The 27,437-nt window shown below is 40.4% G+C and overlaps 2 protein-coding genes across 6 annotated transcripts in view; one reads left to right on the top strand and one right to left on the bottom strand.

Annotated features, from left to right (window-relative positions):
* Positions 1-9,606, top strand: part of TFDP1 (transcription factor Dp-1) — a 47,073-nt gene extending 37,467 nt beyond the window's left edge. For all 5 annotated transcript variants that reach the window (XM_052773800.1, XM_052773798.1, XM_052773799.1 and 2 more), the window contains 5 exons: positions 1,466-1,534; positions 2,883-3,034; positions 3,816-3,982; positions 4,587-4,668; positions 9,052-9,606. In XM_052773800.1, the coding sequence (XP_052629760.1) occupies positions 1,466-1,534; positions 2,883-3,034; positions 3,816-3,982; positions 4,587-4,668; positions 9,052-9,199 (618 nt within the window). In that variant the 3' untranslated portion in view covers positions 9,200-9,606. The remainder of the gene's footprint in view (positions 1-1,465; positions 1,535-2,882; positions 3,035-3,815; positions 3,983-4,586; positions 4,669-9,051) is intronic.
* Positions 9,607-18,280: 8,674 nt separating this feature from the next.
* ATP4B (ATPase H+/K+ transporting subunit beta) lies at positions 18,281-26,664 on the bottom strand. Its single transcript, XM_052774148.1, is given in 8 exon segments — positions 18,281-18,358; positions 19,933-20,097; positions 20,267-20,359; positions 20,932-20,988; positions 22,308-22,507; positions 23,285-23,398; positions 24,701-24,829; positions 26,120-26,664. Coding segments are annotated over 8 exon segments (948 nt in total). The 5' UTR covers positions 26,232-26,664.
* Between the last annotated feature and the right edge of the window lie 773 nt (positions 26,665-27,437).

Genomic DNA, 27,437 nt, shown 5'->3' with positions numbered 1-27,437 from the left:
TCCAGTATCTTGCCTGACAGTAGCCTTTACCTAGGAAGGAGTATAAGATTAGAGAAAGTATTTAGTGATGTGTTCTCCAGTAACTTGTGGTTCAGGCATAACCCGAGGCAGATACAGTATCCTTCTATTTAATAGCCCTCAGTTAATTTTTGTTCCACAGATTTTTACTTTGTACAAAGTTTGCTTTTAATATTGAGTCATTTGTGGCAGTGAGTTTCAGGTGCATTAAAAGCTTCTTATGAAATACCTTTTGTTTGGTTTTGAACATACAATATTTAGTTGATACCTGAGTTTGGGGTTTTTTTTTTTTTGATTGGAAGTGATGGTGACTTGGTCGTTCCTTCTTCACTTCCTCCATCCTATTCATGGTTTTATAAGTATCGCCCATGTTCTCCCCCATTATTTCATTCTCCTTTCTTTAGAGTCCTAGTTTATTCATTATTCCCTTGTATGGAATCTGTTCTGTACCATCGATTATCCTGATTGCTCTTTTGTATGGTCTTTTTGAAATAGGAACACCAGACCTACAGAATTCAAGATGTAAACGTTCTGGTTCATACACTGATGTAGTGATAATTTCTGTGTTGTTATCTGTTCCTTGCCTAATAATTCATATTTTTGGCTGCTGTGGTGTACTGAGCTGATGGGGTTTGTAGGTACTGTAATTTAAGATCTCTACTGAATATAATTTTATTTCTAAAATATGCATGGATGGGATTATGTTTTCTCACACATACCACATTACATTTACCAAAAATAATTTTGATTTTGTAATCACTCAATGCTACAAGATACTTCGAGTGTGCTTTATGACAAGCTCTCTTCACTGTGCCAGGTAACCAAGCATTGTCAGCAGATTCTGTCACCTTGCTGTTCATCCCATTATTCTGATCCTCTATAGTTTGAATAACAGTCTGTAAATTAAGTCCTTGTGGGAATCTGCTAGCGAACTTCCTCCACTGAGAAAGCTGTTTATTTCCTACCATTTTGTCTCCTATCTGTTATGTTATTATTCATTATGTATTTAATACTGTGAGGACTTAACCTTAGGCTCCATAGCAGCTTCATTTCTTTAAGCATCTTTAATCGATCATCTCCAATACCTCCCATATCAGTAGGCTACATGAAGTAGATCCTTCTGGTCTACATGTTCTTTGTCTCCTTGAGAGAATTTGGATAACTCTCTGAGGCATAACTTCTGTCGCAGAGATGTTTTTACCCTCTCCCTGATATGTTGTACTTTATTCCCCAGTGTTCTAATTCTGCTCTTCGTTACAGTTTCCATCAGTAGTACTGATGTGAGTCTCGATAGTTAGATCTCTAAATTACCTGCAGAACCTTAATGATTGACGTCATATGTCCTACCTCCAGTTCTCTGGTATTGAAATGATTTTAAGGGGAGAAAATGTTGATATAAAATGCTACTTAAAACCAACAAACTAACCAATCCTTTTTCTGTCTTAAGGTGGAGAAACAGAGAAGACTTGAAAGAATAAAGCAAAAACAGTCTCAACTACAAGAACTCATTCTACAGGTACAGTCAAGGTACTCTTGTCTATAGGGCAAGGTAACTTATATCTGTATTCCTGTTGTTTTATCCCATTGAGGGATCATAAACTTCTAAGAAAAACAGAGGTGAATTTCAGGATTGGGCGTATGCAGTTTTAATTTAGCACTGTAGTTTACCTGGGACCATGCTGTTGGCCATTGCTATTGGAGAAGCCAGCAACCTTCCATGAGTTACAATGAATTCTTTGGCAGTTTCAAGTATGTTTAAACGGGATTTATGCTGACAGGAGCTGTAATTCATACTGTACCTTCTGAATTTTCCAGTTCAGTTCTTGAATCCAGAATGTTTTTCTGTGTTAGAGTCCATAGGTGAAATTATGTGACTGTAGACGTCGTCTCTCATAATGCTCTGTGTCTTGCCTTTCTGGGATGTTGCTGCTCCTGCTGTGTAAGTGGCTTAACTGCTGTGAAACAGTTGCTGAACTCCTTCCCAGATTTCTCCTAGTACACTGGGGGAAGCAGTAGTCTATCCCCGAAGACACTGTGCTGCTGGTTCACCGGAAGGTTCCCCTTAGTAGTTGCGTTACCTACGCAGTAGGAATGAGAATCTCAGGGAGGGTGTGCAGAAAGAAGGTACAGACAACTGTGGGACAGCAATCTGAACAGCTGACTGACTTCTATCAGTCTCTGTGTTGGCTTTGGATTTTGTTTTTAATTCCTGTTTATTTCATTTGATTCCATGACTAGAAAAATAGTTATTCTTAGTTTGGTGGCTTACTGTAAGATTTATAACTTTGAGTTTCAATAGTTAACTTGAGGTTTTAGTTCTTACAATTGCTAATCTTTAAAATATGAACATTCCATTCTGAAAAGCAGTTTTGGTAAGATGTGAGAGTAAAGTCACTAATCTTAGCTGAGTAATTCAGAAGCCTAATGTCAGACATTCAAATCTCAAATGTTTTTTAGCATATAATTTCAGCAAAAATACAGTATTAATCATTCAGCTGTTCTCATGGAGTGCAGTAGCTAGCAGGGAGTAGTAAACAGAGTGGAAGCAGGATGCTGTATGAAAATTCCTTTTTCCTATCATTGTTATATCTTCATTCTGTCAAGGATCTGTCCAAGGAACTGTCCTGATGTACTTATTTAGAACATGCATTTTTTTTCCTCAGTTAAGTTTTACTGTGTTGTATTTTTCAATGCTATTATTTGAGTCTTTTCTTGCATCTTAACATGCAGTAATGTAGTGAACACTCTCTGTCCTGTTCTGCAGTTGCTGCAACCATTGCTGGTATTCTTTATCTGAGGGGTTTTTTTGTTAACAGGATCTTAAAGGTTTAATTCATACTTTCATATACTATTGCTTTTTCTAGCAAATTGCCTTCAAGAACCTCGTTCAGCGAAACCGTCAAGCAGAACAACAGGCAAATCGACCGCCACCGTCCAATTCTGTCATCCATTTGCCATTTATCATTGTAAACACCAGCAAGAAGACAGTGATTGACTGCAGTATTTCAAATGACAAGTGAGTTAACAAAGTTTTCTGTCTGGCTTTTGGTACAGCTATGAGTTTTATGTCCATGCTAAAGTGTTCGTCTAGGTCTATTAAAAATTAAATACAAATGAATTTACTTACGCCTTTCGTAGATTGAGAACATGCATTTCAGACAGGTAAAACTTAGTCATGTTGAATAGAAACGAGTTTTATAGAGCTTTTCAATAAATAGAATAATTGCATTCACATTTAAAAACTCACTTAAGACTTACTGTCTAGAGATGTTAGAAGCAAAATAAGGCAGCTCTGCTGAAGTTTTATATCATACTTTACCAAGTAGTGTTTTCCTTTGGCTTTAACATGGTGAAATGCAGCCAAGCAGAATTCAAAATGGATGTTGCTTTCAGAACTGCTGTTCTCTACTTTTGGTTCAAAAAGCTAGGTTTTTCATCAGCTAAATAAAAGCTGAATGTAGCAGTGGTTTCTCCTTGTACTATTAGCTTACTAGAAAAGCTTAAAAACATGAAAAAAAATTACACAGTAGGCAGAGGAGTGGGAGTAAAGAAAAAATTACCAATCATGCAAAATGTTTAATTAAAACTCTGTATCTCTTAAACCCGTTAATGATTTATGTAGTGTGTATAATTACAGTTTTAGTCGCTTGCTATCAAATACATAAATCTTGAAAAATTTGATTGCTTAATGTGATGTGTCGCTAACACTGTGTTAAGCTTTTGAAATGCTGCAATTCCTGAAGCTTAAAAGGTAGTTAAAGTCATTGAAGCTAATTGAGACATTTTTTCCTCTCCAGGTTTGAATATCTATTTAATTTTGACAATACTTTTGAAATTCATGATGATATAGAAGTACTAAAACGAATGGGTATGGCTTGTGGCCTAGAATCTGGAAGCTGTTCAGCAGAGGACCTAAAAATTGCAAGGAGTTTGGTTCCTAAAGCTCTGGAACCATATGTGACAGGTTAGTTAACTCCCAAGAAGAATCGATTTTTTTTCTTCCTTAATGCAAGACTCAAGGAAAAAGCATGAAAATGGCCAAGATCAGTTAATTTCCACTGATTTGTGGTGAAGATTTCTAACAGGTTCTCAAATACATGCTTTTCAGTGTACCTTAGGGAACAAATAACATAGCAATTCATGGAGAATGGGCTGTTGCTCTTCACAGAACCACATTTTGCATTATACCATACAAGTAGATACTTGCAGTGTGTAATTCTTTTAAGAGGACAGTGTTTATAGTTGATTCTTCTGCAAAGGTAAAAGGTAGTAAGAGCAAACATGATCATGGCTTAATTTTATATTGTTTTATCATTTTCATTATATAAGAATACTGAAGACATCTGACTTGCTTCAAAATAAAATGTTTTTTTAATGTATTTTGAAATTTTGCTGTTGCACTGGCTGCTTGGTTTTTAATTATGCTATTTTGGATATAGTACGTCAACACGTTTTGTTGTTTTGGTTGCAAGACTCCTTTTCTGGACTTTAAAAGGATTAAGCATTTCCACTGAAGTCAGTGAGTGTGTTTTAAAGTATTCTTGAAATACATATTGTTTGTTTTACAGAAATGGCTCAGGGATCAATCAGCAGTGTGTATGTCACATCTTCATCAGGTTCTGCATCAAATGGCACAAGATTTTCAGCCAGGTGAGATGAAATGAACAACCAGTTTTTGAAATCTGATCATCAAAGAAACTTAATTAGAGATTAAATACCTCATGAAACAAGTTCTGTTTTGATTAAGTGTGGTGTGGATATGTATTTAAGTTTATTCTCCAACATCACTTCTACTTGAGTAGTGGTGGTTCTTAGCAGTGTCATTAAAGAAATCTTTTCCTGTATAGTGGAAAAGAAATTGATTAGACTGATGTTAATCTTGAATGTATTATTTTTGTTTAGTTTTGAGTTTGTGACAAGAAAACAGGTACTTCCCTAAAGATACATGGGCAAGGTTCTCCCTTGGTCATTAGTGTCTAACTTAAACAAGGTTTTGGTCTTCGGGTTTTAAACAGCATCAGAAGCTGGTAGAGTGGTAAACCGTAACTTGTATTTAACGTTGTGTGGACATACGACAGTTCTGAACTTAACTATTCTTTTTCTCTTGCTGTGTAAGACACTCTTCCTTATGTAGTCACTACTCGCTAGTTTCTTGCTATTACATTAATCAAAAATAAGTGCTTCTGTGAGCTCTACTACATTGTAAAATGAGTCAAGTATCATTGAAATGTTTAAAATAGTTAACAAATACTCAAATTGAGCAAGCTGATTGGCTGAACAAATTATCTGCAAAAATGTTCATTTTCTACCAGTTGTTCCTGTTGTGTCCAGAAACTTAGCCTTATGTGAAAACTGTTGAACGTGTAATGCAACTAATCCAATCTGGGCAATTTTAGAATTGCACAATAGTTTGGGTTGGAAGGGATCTTCAGAGATCTGCCATGGGCAAGGACATCTTTCATTAGATCAGGTTGCTCAAAGCTCCGTCCAAGCTGACCTTGAACACTTCTGTATATCCAATCTACTTTTTTTCTGTTGAAAACCATTGCCCCTTGTCTGTCATTGCAGGCCCTGGTAAAACCTATTTCTCCACATTTCTCAGAAGCTCCCTTTAAGTACTGGCAGGCTGCTATAAGGTTTCCCTGGAACCTTCTCTTCTCCAGGCTGAACAACCCCAACTCTCTCAGCCTTTCCTCCCAGGAGAGGTGTTCCATCCCTCTGATCATTTTCGTGGCCCTACTCTGGACCCGCTCCAACAGGTCCATGTCTGTCTCACGCTGGGGCCCCCAGATCTGGATGCAGAACTGCAGGTGGGGTCTCACGAGAGCAGAGCAGAGGGGCAGAATCCCCTCCCTTGGCCTGCTGGCCATGCTGCTTTTGATGCAGCCCAGGATGCGGTTGGCTTTCTGGCCTGCAAGAGCACATTGTCAGGTCATGTCCAATTTTTTGTCCAACAGTATTCCCGAGTCGTCTTCCACAGGGCTGCTCTCAATCCATTCATCCCCCAGTTGGTACTGGTAACAGGGGACTGCCCTGACCCATGTGCAGGACCTTGCATTTGGCCTTGTTGACCTTGATGAGGTTTGCATGGGCCCATGTCTCAAGCCTGCCAAGGTCCCTCTGGATGGCATCCCTTCCCTCCAGCATGTCGACCGCACCACTCGGCTGGGTGTCATCCCCAAATTTACTGAGGGTGCACTCAATCCTACTGTTTGTCATTAATGAAGATATTAAGTAGTACTGGTTCCAGTACAGACCCTTGAGGGACACCACTCGTTACTGGTTTCCATTTGGACATGGAGCTGTTGACTGTAAATCTTTGGTCATGGCCATCCAGCCAATTTCTTAGCCATCAAATAGTCCATCCGTCAAACTCATACCTCTCCAATTTAGAGGCAAGAAGGTTGTGGGGGACTGTACCAAAGGCCTTCCAGAAGCCCATGGAGATTACTTCTGTAGCTCTTCCCTTGTTCATTGATGGATTCACTCCATCGTAGAAGGCCGCTAGATTAGTCAGGCACAGTTTGTCCTTGGTGAAGCCATGTTGGCTGTCCCTAATCACCTCCCTGTCTTCCATACGCTTCAGCATAACTTCCAGGAGGATTTTAGCAGGCACTGAGGGTGAGGCTGGAGAGGAGAGGGCAAGTTCTAGATTACTTTGGCTCTTTCCACAACAATGATTGTTCTATGTCAGAATCACTGGTAGGCTCTGCCTTGTAAATTATTTGGAGAAATTGCTATACCATTGAAACTCTTAAGGAAGTCCTAATTTTTAGGACATTTAAGCCATTTATGTTTAAAGGCAAAAATCCTGTATTGGTGGGATTTCTTTATACAAGGAAATACAGCTTTATTCTTGTTTTCTGAAGACAGTCTTCTGGTAGCTTTTTCTCACCCATCTGCCTTCTGTCAGAGTTGGAAGGAGGTCCTTCTAAAGATACAGTATCTAGCTTACTTTAAAAGGCTAATGCAATTACATTTTTAAAACATTTCTTTTAAAAAAAACCCCACATTTTTGTAGATGATAGACTTACTTGAATGAAAAGCAAAAAAAAAAGCGGGGGGGAATAACTTGCAAGGGGAACAGTTTTAAGCTCAGGGATGTGCAGCACTAGCAATGGTGTGGAGCATGGTTTTTGCTCCAGTCTGTTCCTGCTGCCCAAAAAAGTGTAGGGAATTCTGCCTGTTTTGTGCTAGGGAACTGAAGCTTGAGTGAGAATACTGCCAAAATATCTTTAGAGGAGCAGAACTTGCATGGTACATAAAATCTCCTGTTTTCACTAAGGTTCCTTCTGTGATAATGAGCGTGGTGTTAGTGAAAAAGAACCCATGTATTTCTAAGACTTTGGAATTTGAATAGGCCACTATTAGCCAGAGGCCAGTAGAAAACCAGAAGCTGACTGTGGTTTGTTATCTTGGTGAGAAGCCACTTCTGTTTCTTAGGAGGTTGGAAAAGGGGAGTGACAAATTATGTTTAATTATAGTACATACATAAATATTCATGGCAATAAGAAACTATAAGATGCATAGCTTTTCTGGTACCAAAAATTGCTGCTGAGGCAAATAAAGGCTGTAAATTTATTTAGCAAGCTCTCTAAAGAAAGTTTGCAGAAGAATGAGGATGCTGCTACCAATTCATTCCAGTTTCTTTGTCTTAGTAGGATACTCAGGTTATGAAATCCAGTAAGAGGGGAGACAGGTTTTTGGGTTTGTAATTTCAAAGTTCACGGGAACAGAAGAATAATCTTTTTTTTTTTTTCTTTGTTTTTGAAACTGGTTCTGCAGATAATTATGGAGAACCAGTTATAAGTCATCCGACTACAGCTAGACAGCTATCTTGGTATCTTCCTTTTGAATAAGTGTGCAGAACAGCAGAAACTCTTGAAAGTGTCTTACTGGGTATGTTTTCCTTGTGAGCTTCTAGGGTGTGCCCCTGCAATTTCATTCTGTGTGATGATAGACTATTGAATTAGCTCCATACAACAACAGTGTGCATGATTGATTTTGTGCAGTAGCTGCATTAAAAAATGACTAGCAAACATATATTTGAAAGCAATTTTTTGATGATGAATGTCTTTCAAGTTGGAGATACTGTTTCTGTGATTTTTAGAAAAACAATTTGTCAAGAATTTCTGACTAAGTTTAATAGCTTATCAAACTATTGAGCAAGTAAACAATAAAAAAGGTTGGCAAAATAGCAGGTAATACTGGAGGCAGGAGTGTTCTGGCTCTATTAAAATAAAATACTTCTGGATAAAGTTAATTCATCTAGGAACAAGACATTTCAGACTGTATCTACAGTATGTGTGTGTATTTTGGTGGAAAAAGCACACATCCAAGTAAGAAAGTGGATACTCTCCAAATCTACTTGCTGATCCGGGAGGTGGATTTTCAGTGTAGGGATATTCATAGAGAGGGAAAAATATGAGATGCTGAAGAGGTGGTTTGTTTTTTGTTTGTGGTGTTTGTTGGTTTTTTTTTTTTAAACTAAAAAAGAAAAGCATAACGAGAAGAAAACAATTTCAAGTTAAAAATACAGCACATGCAGCAATGACAGTTTGCCATGTAATAACAAGGAATTAAGGAGAAGCTATTAATTCCTCGATTTTCCAAGTCTTTGAATCAAGATTAGTGCTTCTGAAAGACATGATTTGCTTGTGATGCAAGTGTCCAGTGCTACATAAAAATATCAAAGGGCTTAGATAGCTGCGTAGCCTTAACACTAAAGGTACTTCAGAAGAAACCTGGAAAGCATACTTACAAGGTGTCTATGAAAGGATTTAATCTTTATATTAAACCTAAAGGAAGAAACATAATAAGAACCATTTCAAAATTACTTCAACTGTTTCTGCTCTTGAGAAACAACTTAGACATATATTAAACACGGTTTTAGAAAGTAGCAGTGGCAGATTCATTAAAGGAGTGGAATAGATAGATGATTATATTTAAGAGCACAGTAAACTGGGAAAAATTATTGAGCAATGCCAACTGGCCTCTCTTTTTCCCCCCCCCCCCCCTCCCCCCCCCCCCCAGTGACTTTTCCAATGGTGGAGATGGGATGTTGGCTACAAGTTCCAATGGATCTCAGTACAGTGGCTCCAGAGTTGAAACACCAGTTTCTTATGTTGGGGACGATGATGACGACGATGACGATTTTAATGAAAACGATGATGACGACTGATGCCCTTTGCTTGTAGACTATTTTTTGTTAAAATTCAGCAAGCTTCAGGAATAAATTGTTCTAGGGAGAAGTGTCTCATTAATTTGCCCCATCCCTCAAGGGAAATATTGGTAAGCAGTTTTGAGTTTAGAAATTGCACCTCTGATAAGCAAACAAGGATTGTTTTATGTAGGATATTTTTAAATGTGGTGTGGATGTGTGTTTTTGATACCAGTGTGTTAATGCAGAGCCTTTATTTACTCTTGTTTTAGGGGTTTTTGGTTTGTTGGTTGTTTTTTGTTTGGGTTTTTTTTTTTTTTTTACTTGAAGGAAAATGGATTTTGCCCCAAATGTTCTTGCGAAGTTTGCTAAAGAAAATGTAGACACATCATTGAGAAATAAAATGCTATCCTTCTGTGGAAAATGAATACACTGAATGGCAATTTATTTGGAGTGTATTTTGATTATGCCACTTTTTGAGGGATAGTGAGCTAATGTAGTAGTGTTTTTTGTTAATCACGCAGTGTCCAAAGAACCAAACAAGAAAGATACGTCCTACTTTTTTACATGTTAAATTCCAGAAATGTTGTTGTGAACTTATTTTCCCTTAAATTATATCTAACATAATGATTCCATCAAGTTTATATACTTTTCACTGTATGTTGGGACATATGAATTACAAAGTTTTTGGCAAATGTTTACTGCCAGTTGGTGCAGCTATATAAAATGTCTTGAAGGTTTGGAATGATTTATTGCTTATGGTAAAATTTGCCTGATTTCTTACAGGCAGACTTTGGAAACTTTTTATTATATAGTTGTTTACATACTTATAAGTCTATCATATAAAGACATGTACTGAAACAAATGTTTGTATTTGTTTCATAAGCATCTTCCTGTAATCTATTATAAAGTTGAAATTAAATATAGAGAATGTTTTAAGTTTTTTAACTCAAAATTTGTCAATCATTTTTAATAGTTCATTTTTATAAAAGGAATTTCAGGGCAGGTGGTAGTCTTTTTAAATTTATTCACAAACAATTAACTGCACAAATACTGTCAGCTGCCTATTCTAAGACAGTAGTCTTTTTATTGAAACACAAATAAACTTTTCTGTAATATTTTATGGAATATAAAGAGACTATAATTGTTTGACTTGTTTAACCTTGGCACTGTTAGTTTTTATTAATAAAACGCGCATGGGCATTTTTAACAAGCTCTGTGGTTTTTCTAATTTTAGGATTATTTTAGAACATTTCACTTCCTCTCGTCACAAGACCTAGAATTAACTGTCTCAGGATACTGCATCTACACTACAGAGGGCCCAGATTTTTTGCTTTGATTTAGTAATTTGTCCTTACAGCTCTTGGTAACTTATGATGCAAAAAGCACTATCTGACCCTGTATACTCTCTTCTTTCATGTCTCCTTATTTTGATCATGTCACTCCTCAGTGTGTCAAGCCAATCTTAGTACTCCAATCCAGCTTCTCTGTTTAAAATCACACGCTTACTGTCCTAACTTTTCAACCCATATTCCTCAGTCCTGGCTTTCCGTCATACGTTCCCATGTCCTCAAACAGGTCTTCATCTGCTTTCCATATACTTTCCACCTTAAACTTTTTTGTTAGATCACATCCTCTGCTCTCACCTGAAAGTGCGCAGGTTACTGAACTGGCTCAGTCACTCTGCAGGCTGCTGTCAGGGCCAGGATTATTTGCTTCCACAAACTCCAGGGAGTTTCTGCAAAGACAACTTGCAGTCTAATAACTGCTCTGTCTGTGGTAAGGGCTCCTGGATGCACTTAAACCCTGTAGTAAATACGAAGTGCACTACATGGTTTTCTTCTGTGAGGGATTGTGCCTTGACAAATCTTCTGTGGTTAAGGGGATGTGGGGGCTTACTACAGAGCAGTTGATAGGCAGTGAATGTTTTCTAATTGTATCAAACCTTGTTGTAATATGAGCAAACCAAGCAAATGGCTTAATTTTATGGGCCTGGGAAAACCATTGGGGGGGGGGCTAATTGAATGCTTTGCTTCCCACTGAAGATGTCATTCTTTGCAGTGCTAATGCTAGAAGCAAGGTTTTTGTCACGGTTGAGTCAGCTGATTCAAATTATCTTTGCTGTTGAATGGCAGTTTTATTTGCAGAGTCGAACAATAGTTATCAAGGAACTTTTGACAGTCCAAGGAGATTATTCCAGTTTTCCCTTACGTTCTAAATCTCCAGAGTATGATCCAGGATTTGCCTGCGAAGAGCGAGTACAGGGATGTTAGGTAAGGAAGGCTGAAAGCATCTGACAGTTTCCTTTTGGTTCTTAGCAGTGGAATAGACCTCAGATGAGACAAGGTCAAAGGTGGGAGTGAAAGTGTGGCAAAACATACATTTCAAAAGGTGTTACTTTGCATGCTTTTGGCTGCTGATGAATTTCTGAAATGGAATTTGAGAGTGTAAATAAACAGCATTGGAGTGGTTTGGGGGAGTGAATCTATGTTATATTTATGGTTGGACTTAATAATCTTAAAGTTCTTTTCCAACCTAAATGATTCTATAATTCTATATTACCTTTGTTTCAGGAGAGCTTTCTAGTAAAGGCAACTATCAATAACAAGAGAAAGTCTATTGACTTTATAATTACTTGCTAGATTTCAGGCAGTTACTTGGTCAAAGTGTTAAGGTGAGGGAGGAGGGAAAAACAAAAAAAGAGGCCAAGGGTGAGAGAGGAGGTGGAAATGAGGAAAGGAGACTTGAAGGACGAGGAGGGAACCAGAAAAGAAAGAACAGATTGAAACTTGAGTCTTTACAGAGGGGCATAAAAAGAGAAGAAGGTGCAAGTTGGGAAGAAGTAATGTAAAAACAAGAGAAGACTAGTCAAGGACTACAAAAAAGACTAGTAGTAGAAACTTTATTAAAAAAAAAAAAAGGCAGAGAAATAGGTAGAACAGATGTAATAATGTCAGGCCTGGCATGAAAAGAACTAGAAAGTGAGAGGGAACTTTATATGGTTCTGATCTCTGGAAAGGGTGGTACCATGCATACAGATGGAAAAGGAAGATCAAGAGCAGGAACAGAATGTAAGAGGAAATCATGGACAGGAAAGCTGTGGAAGCAGAAAATACTGTAAGGAGGTAGAAACTAGAATTCAGCTGAAGAAAGATTAAGTGATGGTAAAGGTAATGAGAATGGTAATAAGGAATCAGTTTGGGGAAAAACATGACAGGGAAGGGATGTACTGTTACTCCTTTAATTTGTCAGCACTTTTTTGTGATCTGAAGAAGAGGAAAAGTTATAAAGTTTGTATTTACATCTCTGAAATGGTCCTGCAGATAAATCGTGGGAACAGTGTGCATCTTCTACTGTTTTTCTGAAGTGATACTGAGCTTTGAAAGACTTATCTCTCTATTTTGACACGTATAACAAGTTAAGAAGGATTTCTTGAATTGTTTCAAAAGTAAACTGTTTTGTTTTTCCTTTAGGAATTTGCTTCTCTTAACTAAAGAAAGGCAATTATGACTGTGGAAACTTTTTTTCTTTTTTAATCTTACTTTAATGAAGGGCAACTGTTGCAGAGAAGAAAAAATAAATGGGGCTGATAGGGTACTGGCCCTTAAAGATGACCGTTTATCAAATTTTTCATGGAAGGAGGTAACTGTCACAAGCTAAATCTCTTGATTTCTTTATCAGTGAATACATGGGTTGTAAAATCTTCACATTAATGGCAAATCTGAAAATTGGATGCTGCTTTAATATAAAAAGGGGCAAAAGGGGGGAAACAAAAAAAGCATTGATGTAATACTACTGGAATGATCATCAGTAGAAAGGAGAGTATATAGACTGTTTTTCCCAGATAGTTCATTGTTTCCTGTAGGGACTTCCTTTCTCTTGTCTGCTTGTGAGAAGAGTAGTAGGCTATTTATCTTGACCACTACATCGAGTTAACAGCTTTCAGCCCTTCTCAGATCTGTCTGCTTCCAGAAAGATGTGAATATTAACACACACACACACTTTATTGTTAGAGCCTTGCTTTACCTGAATTTTCATTCATTTATCAGGAAAAGCAAAGACAAGCCAGCACAGTGAGAGCAGGAACTTTGCATGTCATTATTTTCTAAATTTGGGGGTTAGAGATTTTTCCAAGGTTTTTCTTGGTCTCTGATTCCTTCTTGAGCTTCCATGGATTCTGATGGGTTACCAAGTTGCTCAGGGGGCTGGAGGAGTTGCTGTATGAGGAGAGGCTGAGGGAGAGCAGCTTGTTCAGCCTGAAGAAGAGGTGGCCTCAAGAGACCTAATGGGAGCCTTCCAGTACTGCAAGAAGGTTGTTGCAAAGATGGAGTCAGTTCACAGTGGTGCATGGTGGGAGGATGAGAGACAACACACCCAAGCTGAAACAAGAGCGTTTCTGACTGGGTTTAAGGAAGAACTTAGGATGGTCAAGCAGTGGAACAGGTTGCCCAGAGAGGCTGTGCTGACTCCATCCTTAGGGTTTACAACACGAGACAGGGTAAAAACCCTGAGCAATGTAGAGTCTGACCTCATGACTGACCATGCTTTGAACAGGGACTGGGCTAGAGACAACCTGAGGTGCCTTCCAGCCTGAATTACCGTATGGATCCCATAAGAGAGAGGAAAAGAAAACAAAAAACATGTTAGCAAATACCATATATCAGTATCGTGAACAGACCAACAAGTGAGTCATCTGGCTTGCCTGCGTACCGAAGACTCAGCAGAAAAAGAATGGAACCTCAGCTCACCTTCAGAAGCCATCAAATTTACCAAACTCCTATGATGGAAAAGGTAATTAGATGAGCAGGTAGAAGTGAAGACTGTCTTCCTTTAAGATGGGATTTCTAAGAAGCAGAAATAGAGCTGATGCTGAGCGCAGAATGAAGAAGGGCAACAACTGACATGCACGGGTGATTCCTACGTCCAACATTTGGTTACGCTGGCAGTTCTCATCTGGCATGATGATGGTTGTCACCTAGCTGCATCTGCCTGTCACTCAATTGGAGAGCTGCTGTCGCCAGAGAGACATTCAAAGTACACCAACACTAACAAGAGAAACTCATGGTGATTGATTCACAGCTTTGCTGTGATAAAGGCAGAGTTTCCTCATGTGGCAGAGAATAAAGAAGAGAGACCAGTGTTAATTGAAAATCACCCATGTAACATACTTTACAAGTGCTTTTCTTTGTTCTGCTATGACCTCTTTTTTGTTAAATTTTTTGATGTTTTGAACAGGTTGAAATCCAAACTTAGGCTCAAAGATTGGATCTTCTTTTAACATGTCGCTGTGTATACATCATGGTACCCTCGCTGTAAATAGCACAATGATACCAGCCCAAACCTATCAGTAGGGCTGGTCAGAGCAGAATGGAAAGTTTCTGTGTTGTAGCTTATTCAAAGACAGCAAAGTTGCCCAAAGACTTTGGGCAAGGTTCGTTAAAAATAAAGCAGAACATTAAGCACATACTTGACACTTAACTTTCTTAAAACAGGCAATTTATGCTAGGTAGTGTGGGTCTCTACGTTTCTGATGCTGATTTTTAATGTACCTTGAAATAGTAAGTTCTTACAGACTAAAATAATGCTAGAGTGCCAATCTTCAAAGTGATGTGGGGAATTCCTGTCCAAATGTGGTCAAGATGGCCTGATATCAGCCCTGAACCTCATATTAGAAAAACCGTTGAAGGAAACAGCTAAAAGAAAATTAAAAGCCTGGAAGATTAATTATTAATGACAAAGTGCAGAATAGGTCTTCTCAGGTGAATATGGGAGGAGATTGCAACTTTTTAGCTGATTAAGGAAACGATGGATATGTTTCAGCATCTTTAAGCCTTTTCTGTTTCATTGCATTCTGATTTTAAATACGTATTTTGCAGTATCAACAGATTGTATGTTAAAGGGTTATGAACTGTTTACTGCGGAATCAAAAATAGGTTTTGTGGCATTATCACTGACTGAATAGCTGCATCAAGTAAGACTATTTCTGTTTAACCTTTTCTTCAATAACCCAGAAGAAAATTTTAAAAATATCTTTAAGTGATACTGGTTAGAAAAGAAGTAAACAATGAAAAGGACAGATTAATGTGGATTGCTTGGCAAGCAGGGCATGTCCAAAAAACGTTATGGTTAAACTACACATCTTTTGAACAAAGAATTCAAGCTACACTTAAAGGAGGTAAGACTATATGCTGAAAACGTAGGATCCTAAAAATGGTCTGTGGTGTTGAGGTGGACCAGAACTGCGTATGTCTCCTACCCGGTGTTTTAAGGAACTAGCTAGTCTGATTTTGGATGTATGGGTAAAGCTAGTAATTGCTTTGGATTGGAAAAGTGATGTTACATCCAAATATGTACAGTGAGACCAATAGTAAGCAGCTGTGTACTTGTTAGCATCATCATTTAAAAAGGGTACTGGAAAAATTGGGAAAGACTCAGAAAAAAGCCCTTCCCTCAGTTACTTCAAGATCTTTTAGTAAGAGATTTAAGGAACTCTATTTCGGTTTATTTTTTTAAAAAAAAGAGAAGTCACTGGATCTATGTCAGGTCACACAAAAAGATACCATTTTAGCAGGCTCATCAGTATCAGAGAGAAAAGTGACACAAGATTTAAGGACAGGGACTTGAAATCAGAATAATTAAAATTAGTTATCTAGTTGATAAAGATGGTGATAAACCCCTGGAGCATATTTTGATTGGAATGATAGAATTCCCACATTGGTAACAGTAGGACTACACATAAATACACACATTAATGATGAAGGGTGTTATCCCAAGTGTCTCTCCAGAATTCAGTTCCTTCTCATCTTAGATCAAGTGAGAGAAATGTGGTGGGATCCTAAAAGGCATTTTCAGCCCAATTTCTGCTCTTAACGTAGTTAGAAGTGCCATGCGTCCATTGTTATCACTCTGGTATCAAGAAAAAAGAAATTGAAAGAGATGTGAACAGTCTTTGTCCTCAGTGAGAGTTTTTCAAATTAAATTGAGGAAAAGGACACCTGTTCTTTCATGCACATTTTTATTTTATGTTAAACAAGATAATCTTGCTTGAACTTGAACTTCTGTATCTGAAAGAAATGAAGCTTGTGAAGGGAGGATATGTGCAAAGCATAGAATATTTTCTGCAAGCATTATCGATGCAGCTGTTACTCTACATCCAATTACTGAAAGTAGCACATGGTTAGACAGCTTTATTTGCTGCAGAATCAATCTCTGCCTGACTTTTATTACAGGTAAGAGATTAAAACCAATTATATGAAATGATGAGAGGAATTCCCAAGTGCAATAGCAATGACATCATGTGAGACCATTAAGCAAAGACTTAATTATTAATATATAGTACTTAGCAATTCTGAAAGGTAGAGGGCAAACGTTTTGAACTTGCTGTAGTCTCACAGCCATAGCACAAAAAAACCTTTAAGCATCAAGGAGCTTGTATTCAGTGTTTTTGTGCACTCTGTTAATTTCTCTTCATCATTTTTAATAATAGGCATGAGGACTTTACACTTCAATTATTGGCTTTACCAGTCATGCGAATATTTGTAAGAATAGACGGGGGTGTCGAGAGGAAGATACCTCTCAAAGCAACTGCCGTGTTTCTGTTCTCTCTGCGCTCATCTTCAGGAGTCTTATTTAACATCTTTTAGGGCTAAGCCTGGAAACCAAAATTGATTGGGTATAAAAAATCGTGGCGCCAATGGTACTAGTTTCATGGCATGTTAGTATCTTCCCTTTGCCTCTTCTCCCAACTAACCTCTCCGTTGCTGATGGGAAGAAGGGCAGACAGCCTGGCACTGACGGCCGCCCAGTCGTCTCCTCTGGTAAGGCCTGCAGCCCCCCCGCTGCCCCGGCGGCAGGGGCTAACTGCCTTTTCTGTCAGATGTCCGAGCTGATCAACGTCTAACGAAATTCAGGAGTTCGTTTTTACTTGTATTGCGTTCTTAAATAGGCTGCTTCAGTTTCCTAACCAGACCCGTGTAGCCTGACAGTTTTTTTCCCATTTGTATTGTATGGTCTAATCAAATACCTCTAATGTTGCAACTGAATTTATATATATCTATGTATAGGTATACATCTATATATATCTATATATGTATACATGTTCTTTTGTGTGTGTATCTCTGCCTCTCAAGGAATTGGAGACTTGCAATGGGAGTGCTTAGAAGACTGATACATGAGGCCAGTTTTAAACTGGAAAACACCACCACTGAATTCATTCCTTAACAACACACTTTGTGCTAATGGTTAGTCCTTGCCTGTTATTAATCATTATTGCTATGTATATAAGACTGTTAGTCTGTAACACTTGCCTGCTAAATTAACTGTGACTATGCAGTAGCCTGGAGCTGCTGCTGTACAGCTGGCACTGATGGCCCCGGTCCTCATTAGTCTCCAGGGTGAACGTGATCAGGCTGGAGAGCTCTTCCACCAGAGGAAGTGTCATTGTTGTTGTTTTATGCTTCTTGCCCCCCCTCCCCTGGCCTAAAGTGGCATTCAGCTGCTCCTCAACTTGGTTTTGCGTTTGCCAGTCATGCCTCTTGTGCTTTGGGCAGGATGCCCTGCCTGTTTTCCTTCCCCCGTGCTTATTTTGGTCTTTATCTTGTAACTTCTGTCTCCAGAGCGCGGCTGTGCAAGCCTGTCTTTGCTGCTTTGATAGTTACGTTGCTCACTGCGTGAAATGCTTGTACCTAGTGTTGGGCTGTGCCGTCGCAGTATTACAGAATACTTGCGCGCTGGTCGTTGTGCTATTTAAGTGTCCTTATATTTGGGTTCCCGGCAAGCTAATACTAACTATACCCAGATTAATACACTTAGAGCTTTCACAGAGCTTTTCTACTTCGGCTACACTAGCCACAGACCTTGCTCTGTATTACTATTATTTCTAACTCCAGCAAAGAAGGATAACAATTTCAGATGGCTAAAAAGTTCAAGAGAAATCTAAATTCAGCGTGACAATCTTTGTACGTAAAGAACCAGATCTGGTGGACCTGCGTGCCCTTTTTTTGACCTCAGAACGCATCACCCTTCGGTCAACACGGGGACACTATAGTCTTTCCTTGCAGTGTATTTATCCCACCAAAAGTCTTGTAAAGTCGGTCTAGGCTGTCACTCTGAAGCTGTGGCTGTGCAGATGCCCAGTCCGCGGAAAGTTTGTTCAGCAGCTTCCCGTGTTGTGCGGTAGTGCTAACGAGCATGGGAGCTCGTAATACTGCATCGCCTGATTCAAACGTGCAAATTGTAGACGCTAAATCAAATGCGGTCAAGCAGAGAATCTGCCTGTGTTAGAGAGACCAAGGGAAGAGTTCTCAGTGTTCTTGGTAATATTTAAATGTTACGTTTAGAGACAACCTTGAATTACCTTTGAGCGTGAATTACTATTTTGTTATCAAAAGTATTTTATTATTTTATTGTTTTCCATGTTATTTTGGAAAGATGCACAGGGGAGTTCCAACAAGGATATAAAAGTGATTTTCATTCAGTCTCTTAGAAGAGAGGCAAAGTCCCACTGTAAAAATTGAAACGTGAAAGGCCGGGGGAAAAAATATATTCTATGAGGATGCATTTTCTTACTGTATCTGAAATGCAGAATGCCCGTTTTTTCTAAGAAAGGCTCAAATATCATTTGTGATTTTGAAGGGGGAATACTCCCCTCCCAACTGGATTCTTTCTGCAGGCTGGCTATCTGAATGTCACTGTCATAAAGGAGATTGACCTGTCACATCTTCCTGCTTCCTAAAATGTGCAGGTAGTGAAGGTGTAAAATGATTTCTTCTCTGGAATATCTTTTTTTTCTGTGCAATGTTTATTCTCTGGCTGAAGCAGCTTGGACTTCATCTAACATAAACATACTACACAGAGCAATCTTGTGTCTTTGTATCATATTTGATAGAGTTGGACTTCTCAAATTCTAGACTCACTTAAAGATTCAGTGTTACTTCAGCATCTTCCAGATTATTCCAAGTAACCCAAAACTCATCACTGCAGTACAGGGCTATTCTACTGGAAAAAAAACCCAAATAAATGACAGTGTCTAATAGTTAAAGGAACACAGTTCTCCTAGATGTAACTGGATGTTACAGTCTTATCGGTCGTTTTTATTAAGTTATATACATACAGAAGTTGTAAGTGGTACAACAAAATCTGTAAGCTAGGGGACAGACTTCAAGTTCACTTCTTTTGCAGTCATTGATTTGTCAGCTAAAAAAATCTGACTTGGCCGACCAGTACAAAAAACCAGGGCATTGGGGTACAGATGATTTTAATACGCTTTTATAATTTATACATCCTGTACAAGAGAGATTGAGAATTATGTTACTTGCTAGTATGTCAAAGTATGGATTTATTTTTCTAGCTATCTAATTATTTCTCAGTATCCAAGATTTAGTATCGTACATCAATTATTATGGTTTGAAGAGTGACAGAAAATGTTGTTTTGATCCTATACTTATTTTCTTTGAAGGCACAGCTGCTCAGTTTAGAGGAAACGTGTTTTGTACAAATATTTGCATGAAGGCAGCAGCCTACCATAGCCATGGAATATTAAGCTATGTACATCGAGATGATCCTCCTCTCCTTCACGCGCTGAGAGTGGTACCTTGATTTTTAGCTATATGGGTCATCTTTCAGTAGAAAATGTCTCTTTGCACTGTAATTTGCCTAAATTTATATGGAAATCATAGTGAGAAAATAAATACGGATGAACCTGATAATAGGTAAGTTTGCTCTTCACACGTGTTTTTCAGAAGTGTCTCTCTTGCCGCTCAGTCTTCTATTTTCAATTTAAATTCCACTTTTCCTTCATATGGATCATGAACATTATCAAAGGTAATTCCAGCTCCAATGATTTTGCACACTATTTTAAGTTCGACGTTCCTTGTAATGTTGAGAAACTTCACAGCTACCAAAGGATTGCTGTAGCTGGGCTAGGAGGGGGGGGAAAAAAAGTACTTTAATTTTACACTACCCATTTAAAAATGAAGTCTTAAAATTAGCCTTCTCCCCAGTTCTCGTAAGATTGCAGAGTTGATCCATACGTTTCATCTTACGCAAAGATAAAGAAGAAAAGCGGTACTGAAATACACGAGCACCCACCTGTGCCTTTTTTCCGTAGTAGGGGAAGTAGTGCAGGTTGAAGGTCCCGTTCACGGGGTAGTAGTCCACCTCCAGCGGGCGAGACTCGTCACCCTGTTCGTAAAGCAAGAGAGAAGCTTCATTGCCTCGGCAATCGGAAGCCAGCCCTGGGCAAGTGTTTTACTGCTGCTAACAGCTGCGTAGTGTCTGTTAAAACTCGAGTTCAGCAGTCTGTTTAGCGCCGGTCTTATTTTTATTTTTGAAATAAAAGTGGAAATCTCCCGCTGTTGCTATTGCCAAAAAAAAAAAAAAAAAAGAGGCAAGTGTTCTTTCAGAGCAGTTGTGAATTGAGTGAAGGGGGACCTGCTGAAATGTGCAGAGAGCCTGAAGGAGCTGCTCTGGGGTGCGAACTTCACTACTGGGAGCTGAAAGCAAATGGCAAATGCTCTTCTCTGCGGCACAGAAAAACAATTTTTCAGGTGATTTAAAATGAATGTCTTTTTTTGTTGTTCTTAGGATGTCTGCTGGTGCAAGAAATTGCACAGAACTGAGAATATTCCCAGTATTTGGCCAGAGTGAGCTGATTTCCAGAGCTGCAGAGTAATCTTTCTGGTCGCAACTGCACTTCACTTGCTATCAGAGCTGCAGTGCTTGAAATTTTGGAGACTCGGACCTCATACACTTACCACGTATGTGCAGTCCACCCTTGGTGCAGTGCCATTGCCAGGGAGAAACTTGATAATCTGAAATAGAAAACACACATTTGGTCATTTTGGAGATTGTTTTGAGTTAAAAATGAGCAAACGATCACGCTTCCGAGGACGCTTAATGTGTTTCTGCGTAAGGCGCTGTCAAACAGATCGTCTCGTCTTATGTACCCGGCTGAAAAACGATGCCCTGGCTGGATATTTGGGAAGCGGAGGAGCACTGCGGGTGGGCGCGAGCCTGGCCGGGCTGCACTCCCCAGCAATTCCAGCTCATTTACCCACACGTACCGCTTGCTCTTTCTGATGCCCAGGCAGCCAGGGGTCTCTTAGAACAGCTAATTGCGTGACGATAAAGGAAGAGCTGAATCTCCGTGCTTTTCTTCTTGTGCCCTGTTAGAAAACCTTGGCTTTGGCAGAAACCCTCGGGCCTGTCTGATCCTACAAAAAGAGCAGGGTCGCATCCTGTAGCAGCAAAGGCGGAGGGAGGTAAAGCCCCCCCGGGCACTAACCTCCAGCCTTTCCCCTGCCAGGGCTGGTGTGCAGCCTTGCTGAAGGAGGCGAAGGCGTTTTGGGGAAAAAAAGCCTGTGTTTCACCTGCCAAAATCGGGGGCACAGCTCTCCTCTCACAGTTAGATCTCACACAGATTCTTGAAAATGTCTAGGGTGGAAGCCAAACCAAAAATCAAGTGGTTTTGTCTATCGGGAACTGGAGGAGAATCTGAGCTCTTCGCTTTCTACCAAAATTGAACTAGAAGGCTCAGAATTTTACCTGAAAACAAAAATAAAATGCTTGCGCCTTTGCTTGTGTCCTGAAAAAATTAAAGGAAGCATAGCAGGTTCCCTTTTTCCTTTCCAAAAAACACGTGTTGGTGGTTTGCACTGAAAAAAAAAAAAAAAAAAAATCCCACAAGTTTGAATTTTGGTTTTATAGGTTCTACTAAAGATTTTCTTTGCGACCTGGAGAAATAAGGTGAGTGAGTATCGCCTCTCTGAAATCGCCTCAGTTACTGTCCCATCTTAACGCCTCAGCTGAAGGCACGGGATCACGGTGTTGCAGAATGAAACTGGTTTACGTACTGGTTTACGTCGGACGAGCGTGCTATGGAGATGCTGCCAAAACTAAACGAAAGGCGAAGCTCTAGAGAGTGAGTTCAGAGATCGCTTTGCATTCCTGGGGTTGGTGACCAAGTCTCACAATTTCTCTGGTAACTCCGGAGGTCTCTTGGGAAAAGCACATGGATTTGTCTTCCCAGCACAAAGCAGAGATCAGAGCCCGTGGCAGCAGACGATACTCGAGCTATCGGGGGGTTTCTGGGTGAATTCTTTCCTGCTCAGCGCCTTGAGCTTGTACTTACCCTGTTCATTTTTATAATAAAACAGGGGGTTCCTTCTGGAAATCCAAAAGTCGGATCTGTGATGCCGGAGCAGTTTTGAAGCATATCTGAGGTAAATTTGCAGGAGAGTTTTGTTTTATTCGGGCCGTCAAAGGTGTCCTGGATGAAGTATGTGTCACCGGTGCAGTTGATGTTGAGATGCTGAGCAGCTGGCGTATACGCTAGACGTGTGAAGGAAGAAAGAAAAGTTCCCCTCTGAAGTTTTTTATATGTAAGTTATGCATCCCAATATCAGGCTGGTTATATCATGGGAGACTACTTTAAGAGGAGTTGGGATTAGGTGGCATGAGGAAAGTTTAAATTGTTCGGGGGTTTTTTGGTTGTTTTTTAGAATACCCAGGCAAAGCAAAAAAAAAGAGATCAAATTGAGTTAAGACTGGCAGTTTGTGTTGATAGCTCCATATAAATTCATTTTCAAATATAATTTTTCCCAATATGTGTATGAGAAACACAGAAGTAGGATATTAAGGCCCCAAAAGAATATAAACGTGTTAAGAGATGAACAGGCAAATGGAGCACCTAACCTGCTCTGACTGTACTCTCTGATGACACCATGCAACAGCTGCACAAGACTCACTACGGCACTTCGGTATTTGTACTCATGGATGGCATTAGATTAATTTAGGTGAGACTAATTTTGAAGACCTTTTTTCTTCCCTCTTCCTTCAAACTTTGTTGGCTTATTTTATTAAGGATTAAACAAAGCAAAGGCTCTGAAGCAGGGCTCTGCTTTTAATAGACATGTTTACATATGTTTGATCTATAGATTCATGAGGCGATTTGCTCATCCCTTCCAGAAGAGATGCACTTTCCACTCAAAATCTGTGATTTCAGAAGGACAAATAGAAAATGGGAACACTGACTTAAGGTCCTCAGGCCTGACTCAGGAGATGTGACAGCACATTTCTTCAATATTACACAGGAAACTTCATTTTTACCTGTCAGAAATGTCTGAAGAGTTGTCACCAAACCTTCCCAGGTTTTGTTGTCGGATACGTTGTAGTAAATTTGTAGTCCTCTGTCCCCATAAACGTCGGGTCGTAACGTTACACCTTTGTGGGGGGAGAAAAGGGAAGGCAAAGCAGAGGAGAGGTGCCAGGCACAGATTTGTTTATTTAAATTGACAGTAGCGATTATGCTGCATCAAGACTCGTTATTGTAAGCGTGGGAGATCCCCAGGCTTTGCTGGGGAGGATTTAAGCACGTACAGAAACCATTTCAGCTGTGAGTTGTTCCACCAAAACCCTAAAGCCTCCGCTGCTGCTAAATTCTTTTCTTTTCATGTATATCCGTGCTGTTATCAGAACAGCTTGCAAAATCATTCCAGCAATTGCACTGGATTTCCCCGGGACTTGCTAACAATAACAGTTATAATAGTCACGTCAGGTTAAAGAAACCCATCGTACTGCAGCGTGAGAAACAGCTTTTGAAAAAGCCACACTTAATATTTTACAGGAATTGTTTTACCAGCAAACACCAAACTTACTGAACATTGGGAGAGGAAACTTCAAAATACATCATCAGCAGACAGAATAATTTTTAGGGCTACAGCTTTGAAAAAAGTCATTTTTTCCCTCCCGTTGTAAAAACAAGCCATTGGCGGGGTGAAGTTTTGGCAGTGTGCGCTGACGATCTCTCACTGATGATCTCCCCGGTCTCGCTTCATGTCCCAAAAATCTTCATTCCTAATCCCGCCTGTCTTTGTCTTATTTTTACTTGCTTGGCCACTGGCACAGCACATCCCAGCAGGGATTCCTGCTCCTCCAGGGGCTTTCCGTGCCCCCAGCAATTGTGGAAATACCCACCGCAGGCTGCTCGCCCCAGCACCCCTGCATCTTGCTGGGCACCCCAAAACCCTCTGGGTTTTTGGGGGGGCTGGAGCAGAAACCAGGGTTTTCCCAGGGGCTGAGCCCTGCCCGTGGGGAGAGGAGGTGCCCCACAGCCCGGGGAGGGCTTCTCCACTTGCAGGGGACTGCTACACGCAGGCACTGGTCGTCTCAATAGCGTGATGAAATAAATGAATATATATTCATTTATATTATATTTATTATTATATTATATTTACGATTATTTTGTTTTGTTATGTCATATATGTTCATGAATATATTCATATATGTTTTAAATATATAAATATATATAAATGAATAAATAAATGCACCGACTTTTTTTTTAAAGCCTAAAAGTGCTTTCAGGCAGAGGTTAAACTTTGCAGGGATTGTTTGGGCAGAATCCACCTGATTTATTCCACATTTGTCTCTCCTCGCACCCAGGCTCTACCGATGCCTCCCAGCCCCACGCAGCCAGGGGGGGTTTAATTCCCCCCGGGGCAGCAGCAGGCGGGACCGTGGCAGTACCTGGGGATTTCAGCTGGTCCTGGTAATCCGGCTCGTATGGATTCACCGTCCTCATTAAAGAATAGATGGAGAGCGCGAACAGCCCCGACATCACCACGTAGAAAGCCAGGTAGTACAGGCTGATCCACACTGTGGAAAAAAAAAAAATGAGGGCAAAATCTCATTTTTCGAGCAAGGCGGTGCAGTGATCCCTCCGCGGCTGGGACCCTCCCGGCAGCAGTGGCCGTCTCCTTTCCACCCTCGGTCCCAGGGAGGTGTTCCCTGCGAAGGGACGGGTGGTTTGGATCTTTTCCTCTACACTCAAAAGAATATTCTCTGAGAAAAATTTGGCTGTAAATTTGTTCAGTTTTACGAGGATTTTTGAAGTAGTTGGTGCTTAGCTCAAATTATTTAAAGCTTAAAAGATTGTGTGGCCTCTTGAAGTAACTTCACGTATCGAGACCATTTATCTACTGACTACACGTGGACTAAGCGACACAGCCGAGGTGTCTCCTCAACAAAACCAGGTTGCTCCTTGTGTTGGTTGGATGACAGATGTCGGTATTTCAGGCGTGTTGAATTTAGACCTCGCTGCCTATTACAGCTGAACTCACCTTCAGCGAAATGTGTCATCTTGCTATTTTATTCAGGTGTGAGATGCAGAATAGTGCTGGGTTTCTGTCTGTGTGGGCATAATGCGTCTTACACGTGGCTGGTGCCCTCCAAGCAGCCAGTGGTTATTTTGGGGGGGCCGTCAGAAACCGCTCCCTGTAATCACGGGCGCCTCGTAGCACCTTCTTCTCTCCAAACTGAAAAAGCTCACATTTTGGTTTCATTTTCTGTAAAATTCTGGTTTTAAGAGTGGCCGATAAGCTACACTCGTGGGCTTCACGGTAGACAAAAATCACGTGGAAGCTTGCAGCTACAGTCTGTGGGAAGAGCAGGGACCTTCCTCGTGACGGTCAGGGCTGCCCTTCCCAGAACGTCGATCAGAAAACACATCATCGTTGTAGACACAGGTTTGGCTACGGGCAGGGAGACTCAGCTGAAATATGGGCTAGCACGCAGCAATAAGAGAGAAGATCTACTGAGCAGACAATAATTTAGAAAGGAATTTCAGAAAAGCAAAACGTGTTTCCAGAGAATTGGACAAAACCCACTGTTAATGTGTGAAGTTTTATCCTTTTGAAGTATTTGCTCCAAAACCAGTTTAAAGTCTTCTTACATTTGCAGGAACTACTTGGATCAATGTTTTGATCTAATTGATTCAGCTTATAGGGCCACCCTAGAAGTGGCTCAGAAGCATATATGAGAACTGATGGCTTCAACAATTACAACACATCTGCCAACATATTATGTCGCGTTCATTAGGACGATGACCCCCCCCCCCAAGGTTTTTAAGCATACAGAAGGAAAAGACCCTTGCGTGTGAAAACCTACCCCAGTTAATTAAGGTCCTTCCCATGAAGAGCTTTGTCTCTGGATTCCAGACAAAACGACGGAAATTTTCCATCCGTTCGCTGCAGGTCTTTTTTTCATTTAAAGTTGCCATTTTCTCACAGAATTTCCCTAAAACACGTCCTCCTCAGAAACTAAGATATTCAACTGGTGCCCAAACAGTCGCCCAAGAAAAACACTTTGGTTTTTATACCTTCTTCTCGGCTGAAGGTCACTGAGATTACTTCCTATACCAATGAAAGCCCCTGCTCACCATTATCAACCAGCAGCAGATACCGTTCTTTATAAAGGGTGTCGATAATGCTGGTGTTGAGGCTGGCAAGGAAAAGTTAGCTCCTATCAAATGCCCTTCTCCTTTCTCTTGACTGCCTTAGCAGATCGGCAGAGTTACGCATTTTGCCGAGTGCCCGTAGGGCTTGCGATAGACTCGGTGCGATAGCTGTTATCAGAGCAGATAAAGCGAAGGAGAACTTGTTTCTCTCTGGGTTTGTGGGGTTTTTTTCCGATTAACCTGCAAATAGTGGCTATAACTCCCACCACAACCTGTAGCTATCTGTTGGGATATAGGGGATGGCAGCGGGAGTGAGGGGGTGGACGTTTGCCTTGTTGCGCAGCTGGGGAAATCGGGTTCGATGTTTTTCTGTTTTGTGCAGGAAATGTTTTTAGGTGATCTCGGACGACGCTAACTCAGCTTCAGAGTACGTACGCTAAAAGTTTTGCCGTGCAGATATATGCCGAGGCAGAGAACGTACAGGGTCAGTTAATTACCGACGGCTCCGGCGTGGTGAGAAGCAGGTGCCCAGCCCTGCGCTCGCGCTGCGCACAGCGGCGCTGGACCCGAAATCCTCCCCAGCAGCTCCCCGCGGACGGAAAAGCAAAAGGCGCTCGGCAAACGGCAGAGCCGATGAGTTCTCTAAACTGCCCGGCTGGAAGGGGAGCTTGGGTTTTTTAGGAAGCCCTTCCAGGCTCGCTGGTGCCCTTGTCGAAGTTGTTCGCTAACGCTCTTACTCTTTTATTGAACCCCGGTAATGTCAAACCCCCAAATTGCCCCGTGAATTCAGCAGGGCCAGGGTTTCATCCCTTTTAACTGGGTATATTGGCGTGCCCTGCCTTTCTCTCGCTTCACGGGACGCGTGGTGGGGGCAAATCTTTAAAATGGGCGCATACGTAAGGCTAGCCGAGAGACTTTGGATTATTTGGACATTGAGAGAGCTGTAACCCAGCCTGTCAGCTGGAGTAATATGGCAGGGTTATTCTGTCAGCTAAATAATGCTGAGTTTCCGAACACAGAGGGAGATTT

This window comes from Harpia harpyja, chromosome 22 (genome assembly GCF_026419915.1).
Source record: "Harpia harpyja isolate bHarHar1 chromosome 22, bHarHar1 primary haplotype, whole genome shotgun sequence".
Taxonomy (NCBI): domain Eukaryota; kingdom Metazoa; phylum Chordata; class Aves; order Accipitriformes; family Accipitridae; genus Harpia; species Harpia harpyja.
The sequence above is the reverse complement of the archived record's forward strand: the minus strand, read 5'-3'. Positions and strand labels throughout refer to the sequence as shown.